We start from the raw sequence: 14,676 nt of genomic DNA, 5'->3' as shown, positions 1-14,676 counted from the left end.
GCTAGATAGAGCTCTTAAGGATAGCGGAGTCAGGGGGTGCGGGAGAAGGCAGGAACGGGGTACTGATTGAGAATGATCAGCCATGATCACATTGAATGGCGGTGCTTGTTCGAAGGGCCGAATGGCCTCCTCCTGCACCTATTGTCTATTGTATATATGTCCGTGTGTATATTTGTGTGTGTGTATGTGTGTGTGTGTATATGTGTGTGCATATATATGTGCCTGTGTATATATATACATGTGTGCATGTATATGTTTGTATATAAGAAGATAACTGCAGATGCTGGTACAAATCGAAGGTATTTATTTACAAAATGCTGGAGTAACTCAGCAGGTCTGAAGAAGGGTCTCGACCCGAAACGTCACCCATTCCTTCTCTCCCGTGATGCTGCCCGACCCGCTGAGTTACTCCAGCATTTTGTGAATAAATAATAATAATAATAATAATAATCCATTTATTTTATATAGCGCCTTATCGCATGCTCAAAGCGCTTTACAAAAACAATTAACATAGAAACAAACAAACAAACTATCCTGACGGAAAAGCGGCGAATACACAACGCCAGCGTCCTCTCACGTCAGGGTCCGGCAGTAAATACCTTCTATATGTTTGTATATATGTATGTGTGTATACATGTGTATACATATGTGTGTTCATGTATATATGTGGATACATATGTACACACACCCTACACCCATCTTGTTTTTGCACTCTGACTGCAGGGACATTTGTCTGCCCTGACTTAGCCTGGCGTGACTGCATATCTTCTGTGCAGAGTGTTCGTGTGAGATGTTGCTGCACCCGCAGTCCTGTAACTGCAGGAGTTGCGATGTTGTGATGGCCGGCAGCCCCTCTGCCCGCGGGCTGCCTCGACACGCGTGGTCATGCAAAGTACTGTGTGTTAATTATTGACCAGCAAAAACCCAATCCACAAATGCATGATTGAATCTCGTTCTGTTCAAAACCTGGTCGACGTTGCCTTCCCGTGCCTTTCCCCCGCTACTGTGCAAAAGTTCATGTCTGTTTCCCGGGAGTGTGAAGTTTGCTTAAAAAGGCAGGCTGACAATAACGAGCCTCCCCACCCTGAACTTAATCAGTGTACCTTTGGCCCTCCCTCCCGCTCCCCCGTCAAACGTCACGAAAGGAAGTGGTTGCTTGTTGATACCACCCTAGTGATTATTTTAGAGTTATTACAATCACGGTGAGATGGGAAATTTAAGGTGAGGGGAAAGATTTTATTCTGAGAGTCTCACAGCATGGAAACGGGCCCTTCGGCCCAACTTGCCCGTGCTAGCCCCCTGTTTCCGCACAATATCCCCAAACCGAACTCAGCGGGTCAGGCAGCATCTGTGGAGAGAATGGACAGAGGGCGATTTGGGTCTGGGCCCTTCTTAGATTTAGATTTAGAGATACAGCGCAGAAACAGGCCCTTCGCCCACCGAGTCCGCGCCGCCCAGCGATCCCCGCACACTAACACTATCCTGCACACACTAGGGACAATTTTTACATTTGCCCAGCCAATTAACCTACAAACCTGCACGTCTTTGGAGTGTGGGAGGAAACCGAAGATCTCGGAGAAAACCCACGCAGGTCACGGGGAGAACGTACAAACTCTGTACAGACAGCGCCCGTAGTCAGGATCGAACCTGAGTCTCCGGCGCTGCATTCGCTGTAAGGCAGCAACTCTACCGCTGCGCCACCGTGCCGACCTTCTTCCTACGTTGTGGAAGGAAGGAACTGCAGATGCTGGTTTAAACCGAAGGTAGACACAAAATGCAGGAGTAACTCAGCGGGACAGGCAGCATCTCTGGAGAGAAGGAATGGGTGACCCTTCTTTAGACGTCTCAACCCCGAAACATCACCCATTCCTTCTCTCCAGAGATGCTGCCTGACCCGCTGAGTTACTCCAGCATTTTGTGCTGGTCTTCCTGTTCGGTGTCAGTGCGCAGGTTTGCATGGGTTCTGACTTGTCTACACAAACAACACGAGGCTTTGTACACGTCCGGAGTCATGCTGCGTTGCAGCCAGCTGGTACCTGGCGTTCACCTGTAACTCATTAACCATCAACGTGATTCAACACTTGTGTGCTGACTGACCCGGCATCTGTGACTTGTGACGTTGATGGGTACAGCACTATCCGTGACGTCAAGCCCACAGAATGAAAATGCTTCCCTAGTCTTCGAAATGATCGCCACAATGTGTAAGGAGTTACAGAAGAAGGGTCACCCATTCCTTCTCTCCAGAGATGCTGCCTGTCCCGCTGAGTTACTCCAGCATTTTGTGTCTTTTGTCGGTTTAAAGCAGCATCTGCAGTTCCTTCCTACACATTTCATCTGCAGTTCCTTCCTACACTGAATATTTTGTGTCGATCGCCAGAACGTGCAAGATTCACGAAGACTTTTCGACTTTAGAGATACAGCGCGGAAACAGGCCCTTCGGCCCATCGGGTTCGCGCCGACCAGCGACCCTGTTCATGAGTACTATCTTACACGCACTCGGGACAATTTTACTGAAGCCAATTAACAAATCTGCACGTCTTTGGAGTGTGGGAGGAAACCGGAGCACCCGGAGAAAACCCACGCAAGTCACGGAGAGAACGTACAAACTCCGTACAGATAGCACCCGTGGTCGGGATCGAACCCGGGTCTCTGGCGCTGTGAGGCAGCAGCTCTACCCGCTGTGCCACCCTGCCGATTGTCAGGCATCTCGTTCTCCTGGGGTTGTGTTGTTGCTGGCAATGATTTCTTCATTTGCTGCCTGCCTCCTCCGCCTCACATTTCTTACAACCACCAGGAATAAAATTCACCAACATCAAGTCACGGGCGGCACAGTGGCGCAGCGGTAGAGTTGTTGCCTCACAGCGCTTGCAGCGCCGGAGACCCGGGTTCGATCCCGACCATGGGTGCCGTCTGTACTGAGTTTGTACGTTCTCCCGTGACCTGCGTGGGTTTTCTCCAAGATCTTCGGTTTCCTCCCACACTCCAAAGACGTACAGGTTTGCAGCTTAATTGGCTTGGTGTAAGTGTGAATTGTCCCCAGTGTGTGTGGGATAGTGTTAGTGTGCGGGGATCGCTGTCGGCGCGGACTCGGTGGCCGAAAGGCCTGTTTCCGCGCTGCATCTCAAAACTAAACTGCAGGGAAGTTAATCAGCCATGATTGAATGGCGGAGTAGACTTGATGGCCGAATGGCCTAATTCTGCTTCTATCACTTACGAACATGGTTCAGTTGGTGTAAGTGAAGGTGTTCCTGTTGCCTTTGGGAATATCTCTGTGCTGGCGTTGTGGTTAGAGGCTGTTGTAGGGTGACAGGTGGCCCAATCAACATTGAAAGTGAAGCTCCACTAGGGAGGTTGGGAATACCTGAAAGATAATTGTTCCTCTCTCATTATCCAACGCCCTCTTCATCTCCAGCCTTTGTTTGCCCATCTGCCAAATCAACTCCTCAACTGGAAACACAAAATGCTGGAGTAACTCAGCAGGTCAGGCAGCATCTCTGGAGAGAAGGGAATGGGTGACGTTTCGGGACGAGACCCTTCTTCAGATATAGGTGGATACATGTTGAGGAGGGAAACAAACTGCAGATGCTGGTTTAAATCGAAGGTAGGCACAAAATGCTGGAGTAACTCAGCGGGTCAGGTCGACCTGAACCCTCACCCATTCCTTCTCTCCCGAGATGCTACCTGTCCCACTGAGTTACTCCAGCATTTTGTGCCTACCTTCGATTTAAACCAGCATCTGCAGTTTTTTTTCCTCCCCAACTGTATCCATCTATATCTGAAGAAGGGTCTCGTCCGAAACGTTACCCATTCCCTTCTCTCCCGAGATGCTGCCTGACCCGCTGAGTTACTCCAGCACTCTGTGAAACGTCACCTATCATGTTCTCCACAGATGCTGCCTGACCCGCTGAGTTACTCCAGCACTCTGTGAAACGTCACCTACCCATGTTCTCCACAGATGCTGCCTGACCCACTGAGTTACTCCAGCTCTTTGCATCTTTTTGTATAAACCGGTTAACATCAATTTAGTCTTAGTATTGGGGAAACAGCATAGAAACAGGCCCTTCAGCCCACCGCCCATTGATCACCCATTCCATGTTATCCCACTTTCTCATCAGCTCCCTACACACCAGGGGCAATTTACAGAAGGCCAATTAACCTACAAACCCGCACATCTTTGGGGATCACTGGTCGACACAGTCCCGGACATCAGTCTGAAGAAGGGTCTCGACCCGAAACGTCACCCATTCCTTCTCTCCAGAGATGCTGCCTGACCCACTGAGTTACTCCAGCATTTTGTGTCACCCTTCGATTTTGTACCAGCATCTGCACTTGTTTTCCTACGCAAACCGGTAATCCTTGATTCAGTCCATTTCCAGCAACTGTGTTGTTGACATGACTTCATGGTGACTGAGAAGCTACACAACTGGGCGAATGCACAAATCACACATCTTGAAACCCATCAAACAGGTCAGACCAGAAGCAGTACATACCACTTCCCAAATTCCTGCAGGTCAGGTTACCAGAGCTCAAAGGGCGGACACGACACCCTCTTTGGAAGCCCAAGCACCAGGGGGGTGGGAAGCCAAGGGAACAGCCAAGGAAACCACCAAATTGTGGTCTGCATTGCTCAATGTGACAGCAAAGATTTGCAGAAACAAGGAACTGTGGATGCTGGTTTACACAAGAAAAAGACACAAAGTGCTGGAGTAACTCAGCGGGTCAGGCAGCATCTGTGGAGAACATGGATAGGTGACGTTTCACAGAGTGCTGGAGTAACTCAGCGGGTCAGGCAGCATCTGTGGAGAACATGGGTAGGTGACGTTTCACAGCGTGCTGGAGTAACACAGCGGGTCAGTCAGCATCTGTGGAGAACATGGATAGGTGACGTTTTGGGTCGGGATGCTGCAGGGGTGTGTTGGTGAGTGGTGCACCGTGAGTTAACATGAATCCACCCTCCCTCGCCCTGCGTGTAGTTGCAGCCTCTGTGCCGGCAAGCTGGGACCTGCAAGCCTCGAGGACGTGCCAAGACTTTAACAGCGACGACTCGATCGAAACATTCCCCCTGACAGGGGACAGTCCTGCCTGAAAGAGACGTGCTAACTGCGGGAACCGCTGGGAGAACATGAGCGGGCCAAAGCAGGGCACGACACACTGGTGGGGGGGGGGGGAGAGGAGGTGGGGGGGGCAGGGGAAGAGATCCTTCTCACACGCCGCACGTTCTCACAAACCTGCTCTGCAGTCCGCTGCCTGAAAGGGAGGTGGCAGCAACTTAACCGGGACTTCTTGCAAAGACGTTGGATCAATTAATAACGCAGAACATAGACAATAGACAATAGACAATAGACAATAGGTGCAGGAGTAGGCCATTCAGCCCTTCGAGCCAGCACCGCCATTCATTGCGATCATGGCATAGAACAAGCCCAGATCACAGACAGCATTTGCTACTTCCCTCCCCCTCCCCCTCCCATTTCTTACACCCACCGTGAATAAAATTCACCAATATAAAGTAAAGTGCGGCACGTTGGTGCAGCAGGTAGAGCTGCTGCCTCACGGCGCCAGAGACCCGGGTTCCATCCCGATGACGGGCGCTGTCTGTGCGGAGTTTGCACGTTCTCCCCGTGACCTGCGTGGGTTTTCTCCGGGTGCTTCGGTTTCCTCCCGCACTCCAAAGACGTGCGGGTTTGTAGGTTAATTGGCTTTGTAAAAAGATTGTAAATTGTTCCTTGTGTGTGTGTGAAGGATAGTGTTAGTGTGCAGGGTGATCGCTGTCGGCACGGTCTCGGTGGGCCGAAGGGCCTGTTTCCGCGCTGTATCTCTAAACCAAACTAATACAGTGTATGAAGGAACTGCAGATGCTGGTTTAAACCAAAGAAAGACACAAAATGCTGGAGTATCTCAGCGGGACAGGCAGCATCTGTGGAGAGAAGGAATGGGAGAAGGCAGGAACGGGGTACTGATTAAGAATGATCAGCCATGATCACATTGAATGGCGGTGCTGGCTCGAAGGGCCGAATGGCCTCCTCCTGCACCTATTGTCTATTGTCTATTGAATGGGTGATGTTTCGGGTCAAGTCAAGTCAATTTTATTTGTATAGCACATTTAAAAACAACCCACGTTGACCAAAGTGCTGTACATCTGATTAGGTTCCAATGGAAAAAAAAAAAAGAAACATACAGTAACACATAAACAGTTCACAGCGCCTCCTCAATGAGCCTCAGACGCTAGGGAGTAGAAATAGGTTTTGAGTCTGGACTTAAAGGAGTGGATGGAGGGGCAGTTCTGATGGGGAGAGGGATGCTGTTCCACAGTCTAGGAGCTGCAACCGCAAAAGCGCGGTCACCCCTGAGCTTAAGCTAGACCGCGGGATAGTGAGTAGCCCCAAGTCGGCCGACCTGAGGGACCTGGAGTTAGAGAGGGGGGTTAGAAGATTTTTGATGTAGGGGGGGGGGGGAGTGTCCATTTAGGGCTTTATACGTGAATAGGAGGAGCTGTCGAGACCCTTCTTCAGACTGTGAGTCAGGGGAGAGTCCCAGCTTGCTCAACCTCTCCCTGTAGCTCGGCCTATGCTGTCGTTGGTGTTTAACGCCATGCGTTGTGCAAGTTATTGCAGGCTCGTGAGCCGGGCAATGTCTCACGGCCCACTGATGTCCCTCCCTGTGTGTGTGCCGTGTTGGCTGGTGTACATCCGCTCTGGGTAACGACCGTTACTCTGCTGGGATCGTCGTTGTGGTTTGTCTGCTCTGCTGTAGTTTATCCGACACACATTCCTCTCATTCCTGACCCACTCATCCATCAGCAGCAGGGCCCAGACCTCCAATTTTGGTGCAGTTTAGAGGCACAGCGTGGAAACAGGCCCTTCGGCCCACCGAGTCCATGCTGACCGGCGACCACCCCTTCACACCAGTTTTGGGTTTAGTTTAGTTTAGAGATACAGCACGTAAACAGGCCCTTCGGCCCATCGAGTCCGCGCCAACCAGCGACCACCCTTTCACACCAGTATTGTTATTTTGAGTTTAGTTTAGAGATACAGCACGTAAACAGGCCCTTCGGCCCACCGAGTCCATGCTAACCATCGACCACCCCTTCACACCAGTACTGTGTTATTTTGGGTTTAGTTTAGTTTAGAGATACAACACGTAAACAGGCCCTTCGGCCCACCGAGTCCATGCCGCCCATTCGCCGCCCATTCGCACAAACTCCATGCTGGCCCATTTTCTCGTCGACTCCGTAACTCGGCTGTTACTCCGGCTTTTTGTGCCTGTGGTCCTTGTATCATCATATCATATCATATATATACAGCCGGAAACAGGCCTTTTTCGGCCCACCAAGTCCGTGCCGCCCAGCGATCCCCGTACATTTTACCTCTTACCTTATCTTACCTCTCCCTTCCTGGACTGTGATTCTGTTGCTCAGGCTGTAATGATGCGGCCAAAAATGGAAGTGGCAGACGCGACGACTACGTTTTCTGGAGAGACGGTGTTTCGGAACTAATTGCCTCTCGCTGAAGCCACGCCAGTCCTTAGATGAATCGTGTAGGAAGGAACTGCAGGCACTGGCTTAAACCGAAGACAGACACAAAATGCTGGAGTAACTCAGCGGGACAGGCAGCATCTCTAGAAGTTCCCCTTGCTTATTTTACCAGTCACTTATTCTCCCAATCAACTCCCCTTCTAAATTCTACCATGGACTGAACTTTGTGGCAATTTCTACATCCAGATTTTTAGTTTAGTTTTGTTTAGAGATACAGCGCAGAAACAGGCCCTTCGGCCCACCGAGTCCGTGCCGACCAGCGATCCCCACACACTAACACTATCCTACACACACCAGGGACAATTTACCATCTTTACCCATGCCAATTAACCTACAAACCTGCACGTCTTTGGAGTGTGGGAGGAAACCGGAGCACCCGGAGAAACCCACGCAGGTCACGGGGAGAACGTACAAACTCTGTACAGACAGCGCCGTAGTTGGGATCGAACCGGGTCTCTGGCGCTGTGAGGCAGCAGCTCTACCCGCTGCGCCACCGTGCCACCCTGGGAGAGTCTGGAACCAGAGGGCACAGCCTCAGAGTAAAAGGACACAACTTTAGAACAGAGATGAGGACGAATTTCTTTAGCCAGAGGGTGGTGAATCTGTGGGATTCTTTGCCACACACGGCAGTGGAGGCCAAGTCAGTGGATAGTTTGTCAGGCAGAGATAGATAGATTCTTGATCAGTGCGGGTGTCAGGGGTTGTGGGGAGAAGGCAGGAGAATGGGGTTAGGAGGGAGAGATAGATCAGCCATGATTGAATGGCAGAGTAGACTTAGTTTAGTTTAGAGATACAGCGCGGAAACAGGCCCTTCGGCCCACCGGGACCGCACCGACCAGCGATCCCCGCACATTAACACTATCCTACATACACTAGGGACAATCTAACATTTACACTCAACCCAATAAACCTACAAACCCGTACGCCTTTGGAGTGTGGCAAACCCGTACGCCTTTGGAGTGTGGGAGGAAACCGAAGATCTCGGAGAAAACTCACGCAGGTCACGGGGAGAACGTACAAACTCCGTACAGACGGCGCCCGTAGTCGGGATGGAACCCGGGTCTCTGGCGCTGTGAGGAAGCAACACTACCCGCTGTGCCACCGTGCCGCACTGAGAGATTTGAGAACCAGAGGGCACAGTCTCAGAGTAAAATGAAGAAAGACTGGATAGACTGGGCTTGTACTCGCTGGAATTTAGAAGATTGAGGGGGGATCTTATAGAAACTTATAAAATTCTTAAAGGGTTGGACAGGCTAGATGCGGGAAGATTGTTCCCGATGTTGGGGAAGTCCAGAACAAGGGGTCACAGTTTAAGGATAAGGGGGGAGTCTTTTAGGACCGAGATGAGAAAGTTTTTTTTCACACAGAGAGTGGTGAATCTGTGGAACTCTCTGCCACAGAAGGTAGTTGAGGCCAGTTCTTTGGCTATATTTAAGAGGGAGTTAGATGTGGCCCTTGTGGCTAAAGGGATCAGGGGGTATGGAGAGAAGGCAGGTACGGGATACTGAGTTGGATCATCAGCCATGATCATATTGAATGGCGGTGCGTACAGGCTCGAAGGGCCGAATGGCCTACTCCTGCACCTATTTTCTATGTTTCTAAAAGGACGCAACTTTAGAACAGAGGTGGTATATCCTAGGGTGTCAGAGATTATGGGGAGAAGGCAGGAGAATGGGGTTAGGAGGGAGAGATATATCGGCCATCATTGAATGGCGGAGTAGACTTGATGGGCCGAATGGCCTAATTCTGCTCCTATCACCTGTGAACATGTGTCTCGAGGAGTTGCGGACTGATGCGTGTTACTCTGTCCTTCCAGTGAAACCAGTATGTGCCAAGCCCGGGCCACAGTGATGATCTACGACGATGCCAACAAGAAGTGGGTGCCAGCGGGTACAGGGACCCAGGTGTTCAGCCGGGTCCACATCTACCACAACCCCAGCAGCAACACCTTCCGTGTAGTAGGACGCAAGATTCAGCAGGACCAGCAGGTACGGAGCGGGGGGGGGGAGAGTGGAGGTTAGGGAGGGGGGGAGGGTGGGGAGGGGGTGGGTGGGGAGGGTGGGGGAAGGAGGGTGGGGAGAGGGGGTGGGTGGGGAGAGGGGGAGGGAGGGGAGAGGGAGGGGGTGGGTGGGGAGGGTGGGGGAAGGAGGGTGGGGAGAGGGGGAGGGTGGGGGAGAGGGGGAGAGAGGGGGTGGGTGGGGAGGGTGGGGGAAGGAGGGTGGGGGAAGGAGGGTGGGGAAGGTGGGGGAAGGAGGGTGGGGTGGGTGGGGTTGGTAGTGAGTGAGGGAAGGGTGGGGTGGGAGGGGAGGGAGAGAGGGTGGGATGATTTAGAGCTCTAGGGGCTAGCGGAATCAAGGGATATGGGGAGAAGGCAGGCACGGGTTACTGATTGTAGATGATCAGCCATGATCACAATGAATGGTGGTGCTGGCTCGATGGGCCGAATGGCCTCCTCCTGCACCTATTGTCTATGTTTCTATGAGAGGGTGGGGTGGGGAGATAGGGAGGTTGGGTGGGGGGGGGGGTGAGTGGTTTTGGAGGGGAGTGAAGGGTGGGTGGGGAGGGGAGGGGAGGAAGGTGGGTGGGCTTGATTATAATCGTGTACAGTCTTTCCGCAACAACAAAAGCTTTTCACTGTACCTCGCTCGGTACACGTGACAATAAACTAAACTGAACTGGTTTTGGGAGGATTGTGGTTTGTAAGACGGCTCGCGCCCATTTTAATTGGGCTTGTGGGCCCCAGGGGTTTAACTCTTGCCTGTCTGGCGGGTGTGCAGGTTGTGATCAACTGCCCGATCGCCAAGGGGCTGAAGTACAACCAGGCCACGCCCAGCTTCCACCAATGGAGGGACTTGCGGCAGGTGTGGGGACTGAACTTTGGCAGCAAGGAGGACGCCGTGCTCTTCGCCAATGGGATGCAGCATGCGCTGGAGGTGCTGGACGGCACAGCGAACGCCGGTACGTGGTGCAATCACGCAAACGCCGCCCACTCCCTCTCTCCAGAGATGCTGCCTGACCCGCTGTCACTCCCGCCCTCTGCGTCTGCCCGCCATTAATGCCCGTGCTCTCTACTGCCTCCCACAGGCAACGCCGCGCCGCCGCGGCCCGTCAACAACGGGCCCACTGCTGAGGAACAGGAGCAGCAACGCAGGTGAGCGGGGACCGACCGGACAGACACGCATGCACACACATGCACACAATTGCACGCAAGCACGCATGCACACACACACATGCACACAATCGCACGCAAGCACACATGCACACACACGTGCACGCAACCGCGTACAAGCACGCATGCACACAACCGCATGCAACCACACATGCACACACACATGCACAGGGCCGCATGCAGGCACGTGTGCACACGCACACGTCCGCATGCAAGCATGCATGCACATACGCACCACACTCCACATACACATGCACACGCTGCAAACTTGCACACGCGTGCGCTCACGCGCATGCATGCACACAGACCGTGCTCCCTGCACACACGCAGACATGCATGCGCACAGACACACACATGCATACACACACACACACGCGCAGCCCACGCTCCATTCACATGCACACAGACCACGCTTCCTACACATATGCGGGCATGCATGCGCACATACACACACACACAAGTGCATACACACACACACTCCCCTCTCTCTATTCTTAACCCACTCCTCTCCCTCACATTCTCCCCCCCTTCTCCCCCCCCCCCCCACATTCAGCCCCTGGTAGGGGGGTGCAGAGGGGAGGGGATGTGCAGCAAAGTCAGATGTGTTTGTGTCCAAAGATACTAGAGGAGCAAGATAGACCACTCGACCCTAAAAACCGTAGTACGTCGTGGCGGCCATTTTAGTAGGCAGAAACTTGCAGAAACATTTTAAAAGAAAAATCTGTGAATTGATAGATGAGATATATTCTGCATTTTAATGGTATCATCACACATACTGTTCCCCCACAACACTGATTACACTGCGAGAGGCTTGGCGAACGGCGGGTTTTGCTTACTAAAATGGCTCCTTTGCGCACTACACTTCAGTGTAGGCGATTTCAACGGAGTGGTCCATCTTGCTCCTCTAGTATCTTTTCTTGTGTCTGACCCCCCCTCCAGGCAACGGCTGGAACAGCAGCAGAAACAGGAACAGCTGGAGCAGGAACAGAGGGAACAACAGGAACGGCGCAATGCAGGTAGGAGACTGTCTCCCTCCTTCACACCTTACCCTTCCTTATCTCTATGACTCCCTCTCCCCATGACTCTCAGTCTGAAGAAGGGTCTCGACCCGAGACGTCACCCATTCCTGCCCGTCCCGCTGAGTTACTCAGTCAGAGAGTTGTGAATCTGTGGAATTCTCTGCCTCAGAAGACAGTGGAGGCCAATTCTCTGAATGCATTCAAGAGAGAGCTGGATAGAGCTCTTAAGGATAGCGGAGTCAGGGGGTATGGGGAGAAGGCAGGAACGGGGTACTGATTGAGAATGATCAGCCGTGATCACATTGAATGGCGGTGCAGGCTCGAAGGGCCGAATGGCCTCCTCCTGCACCTATTGTCTATTGAGTTACTCCAGCATTTTGCGAATAAATACCTTCGATTTGTACCAGCATCTGCAGTTATTTTCTTATAAAATACTCTTGACTCTTGGAGTACTGTGTTTATAGTCGGGTCGCCAACTGTCCCGTATTAGCCGGGACATCCCGTATTTTGGGCTGAATTAGTTTGGGACCGTACGGGACCGCCCTTGTCCCGTATTAGTAGGGTTGCCAACTTCCTCGCTCCCGAATAAGGGACAAAGGGGTGACGTCACCGCCCCGCGCCCCACGTGGCCTCACCCAGCCAGCGGCCACGCGCTCCCGCTCCACCAATGGCGGCCGCCATTGGTGGAGCGGGAGCACGTGGCCGCTGGCTGGGTGAGGTCACGTGGGGCGCGGGGCGGTGACGTCACCTTGTCCCTTATTTGGGAGTGAGGAAGTTGGCAACCTTAGTTTATGGACATGTTGCGTTGCGTTGCGTTGCAAGTACCAATTAATTTCTTCATAAAAAAAAAAGTTAATTATAAGATTTAAGGGACGCACCTTTTAGGAAGGAGATGAGGAGGAATTTCTTTAGTCAGAGGGCGGTGAATCTGTGGAATTCATTGCCACAGACGGGTGTGAAGGCCAAGTCAGTGGATATTCTTGATTAGTTTCAAGTTCAGTTCAGTTTATTGTCACGTGTACCGAGGTACAGTGAAAAGCTTTTGTTACGTGCTAACCAGTCAGTAGAAAGGCAACACACGAGTCCACGCCGGGGCCGATTAATCTGCAGACCCACACGTCTTTGGGATGTGGGAGGAAACCGGAGCACCCGGAGGTGACCCACGTGGTCACAGGGAGAACGTGCAAACTCCACACACGCACGCAGACACACACACACACAGACAGACATGCGCGCACACAGACAGACACGCACACGCAGACACACACACACACACACACACAGACGCACACACACACACAGAGACACACACACACACACACAGAGACACACACACACACACACACACACAGAGACACACACACACACAGAGACGCACAGACACAAAGACACACACACAGAGACACACACACACGGACGCACACACAGAGACACACGCGCGCAGACACACACACGCACGCACACACGCAGACACACACAGACACACATACAGACAGACACGTGCACACACACAGACAGACACGCACACACACGCAGACACACACAGACACGCAGACACAGACAGACACGCGCGCACACAGACAGACACGCACACGCACAGACACACACAGACGCACACACACACACAGAAACACGCACACACACACACAGAAGCACACACACACACACACACACACACAGACACACACACACGCGCACACACACAGACACACACACAGAGACACACACACACGGACGCACACACAGAGACACACGCGCGCAGACACACGCGCGCACGCACACGCGCGCGCACACACACAGACAGGCACATGCGCACACACACACACGGACAGACACACGCGCACATACACACACAGACAGACATGCGCGCACACACACACACACAGACGCGCGCGCACACACACACAGACACGCGCACACACACACACACACACACACACACAGGCAGACACGCGCACACACACACACACACACAGACAGACACACACACACACACACACACACACAGACACACACACAGACAGACACACACACACACACAGACGCGCGCGCACACACACAGACAGACAGACACGCGCACACACACACACACACACACAGGCAGACACGCAGGCAGACACGCGCACACACACACACACACACAGACAGACACACACACACACACAGACACGCGCACACACACACACACACACACACACACACAGACACACACACAGACAGACAGACAGACACGCGCACACACACACACACACACACAGACAGACACGCGCACACACACACACACACACACACACACACACACACACACACACACACACACACACACACACACAAAACCAGGTTAGATGCAGAGTGCTAGAGTAACTCAGCAGGTCAGGCAGCATCTCTGGAGAGAAGGAATGGGTGACGTTTCGGTGGGGGGAGGGTCAGTTTTGTGTGCTGTTAAGGACTAGCAGGGCCGAATGGGTCAATGTGCCGCAGGTTCAGGGCTAGTAGTGCCTGGCTGGGCTGAGTGGCCGCTGTGCTGCCTCTAACGCCAGTCTCTTCTCTCCCCACAGCTGCTGCTCCACCCGCCCCACCTCCCCCCGCTGCAGGACCACCCGCCCCACCACCGCCCCCCCTCTCTGGGGCGGCACCCCCTCCTCCTCCCCCCCCTCTCCCCACGGGGGGGCCTCCTCCCCTCCCCCTCCCCCCCTGCCCACCTCCTCCCGAGGGGGAGGGGGAGATGGAGAGGGAGGGGGTGGGCTGATGGCAGCACTGCAGAACGCCAAGCTGAAGAAAGCTGCCAAGGTGGGTGAGGGGGGTGGGGTGGGGGGGGCTGTGGGGGGTGGGCGGGTGTGGGGAGTGGGGGGGTGAACCAAGGGTGGGTGAGGGGGGTGGGGTGGGGGGGGCTGTGGGGGGGGGGGCGGGTGTGGGGAGTGGGGGGGAAACAGGAGAGAGGGGAGGGGGGGGGGTGG

General features: G+C 53.3%; 2 protein-coding genes across 2 annotated transcripts in view; both read left to right on the top strand.

Annotated features, from left to right (window-relative positions):
* The window catches only part of vaspb (vasodilator stimulated phosphoprotein b), a 54,875-nt gene extending 40,363 nt beyond the window's left edge, over positions 1-14,512 (top strand). The window contains exons 2-6 of the mRNA XM_078431028.1: positions 9,348-9,519; positions 10,309-10,489; positions 10,616-10,682; positions 11,640-11,716; positions 14,278-14,512. Coding sequence (XP_078287154.1) covers positions 9,348-9,519; positions 10,309-10,489; positions 10,616-10,682; positions 11,640-11,716; positions 14,278-14,468 — 688 coding nt within the window. The 3' untranslated portion in view covers positions 14,469-14,512. The remainder of the gene's footprint in view (positions 1-9,347; positions 9,520-10,308; positions 10,490-10,615; positions 10,683-11,639; positions 11,717-14,277) is intronic.
* Positions 14,468-14,676, top strand: part of polr2i (RNA polymerase II subunit I) — a 14,764-nt gene continuing 14,555 nt past the window's right edge. Inside the window, exon 1 of the mRNA XM_078430945.1 lies at positions 14,468-14,509. Coding sequence (XP_078287071.1) covers positions 14,468-14,509 — 42 coding nt within the window. The remainder of the gene's footprint in view (positions 14,510-14,676) is intronic.

The sequence above is a fragment of the Rhinoraja longicauda genome, chromosome 41 (assembly GCF_053455715.1).
Source record: "Rhinoraja longicauda isolate Sanriku21f chromosome 41, sRhiLon1.1, whole genome shotgun sequence".
Taxonomy (NCBI): Eukaryota; Metazoa; Chordata; class Chondrichthyes; order Rajiformes; family Arhynchobatidae; genus Rhinoraja; species Rhinoraja longicauda.
Note: the sequence above shows the minus strand (reverse complement) of the source record. Positions and strands in the feature narration are given on the sequence as shown.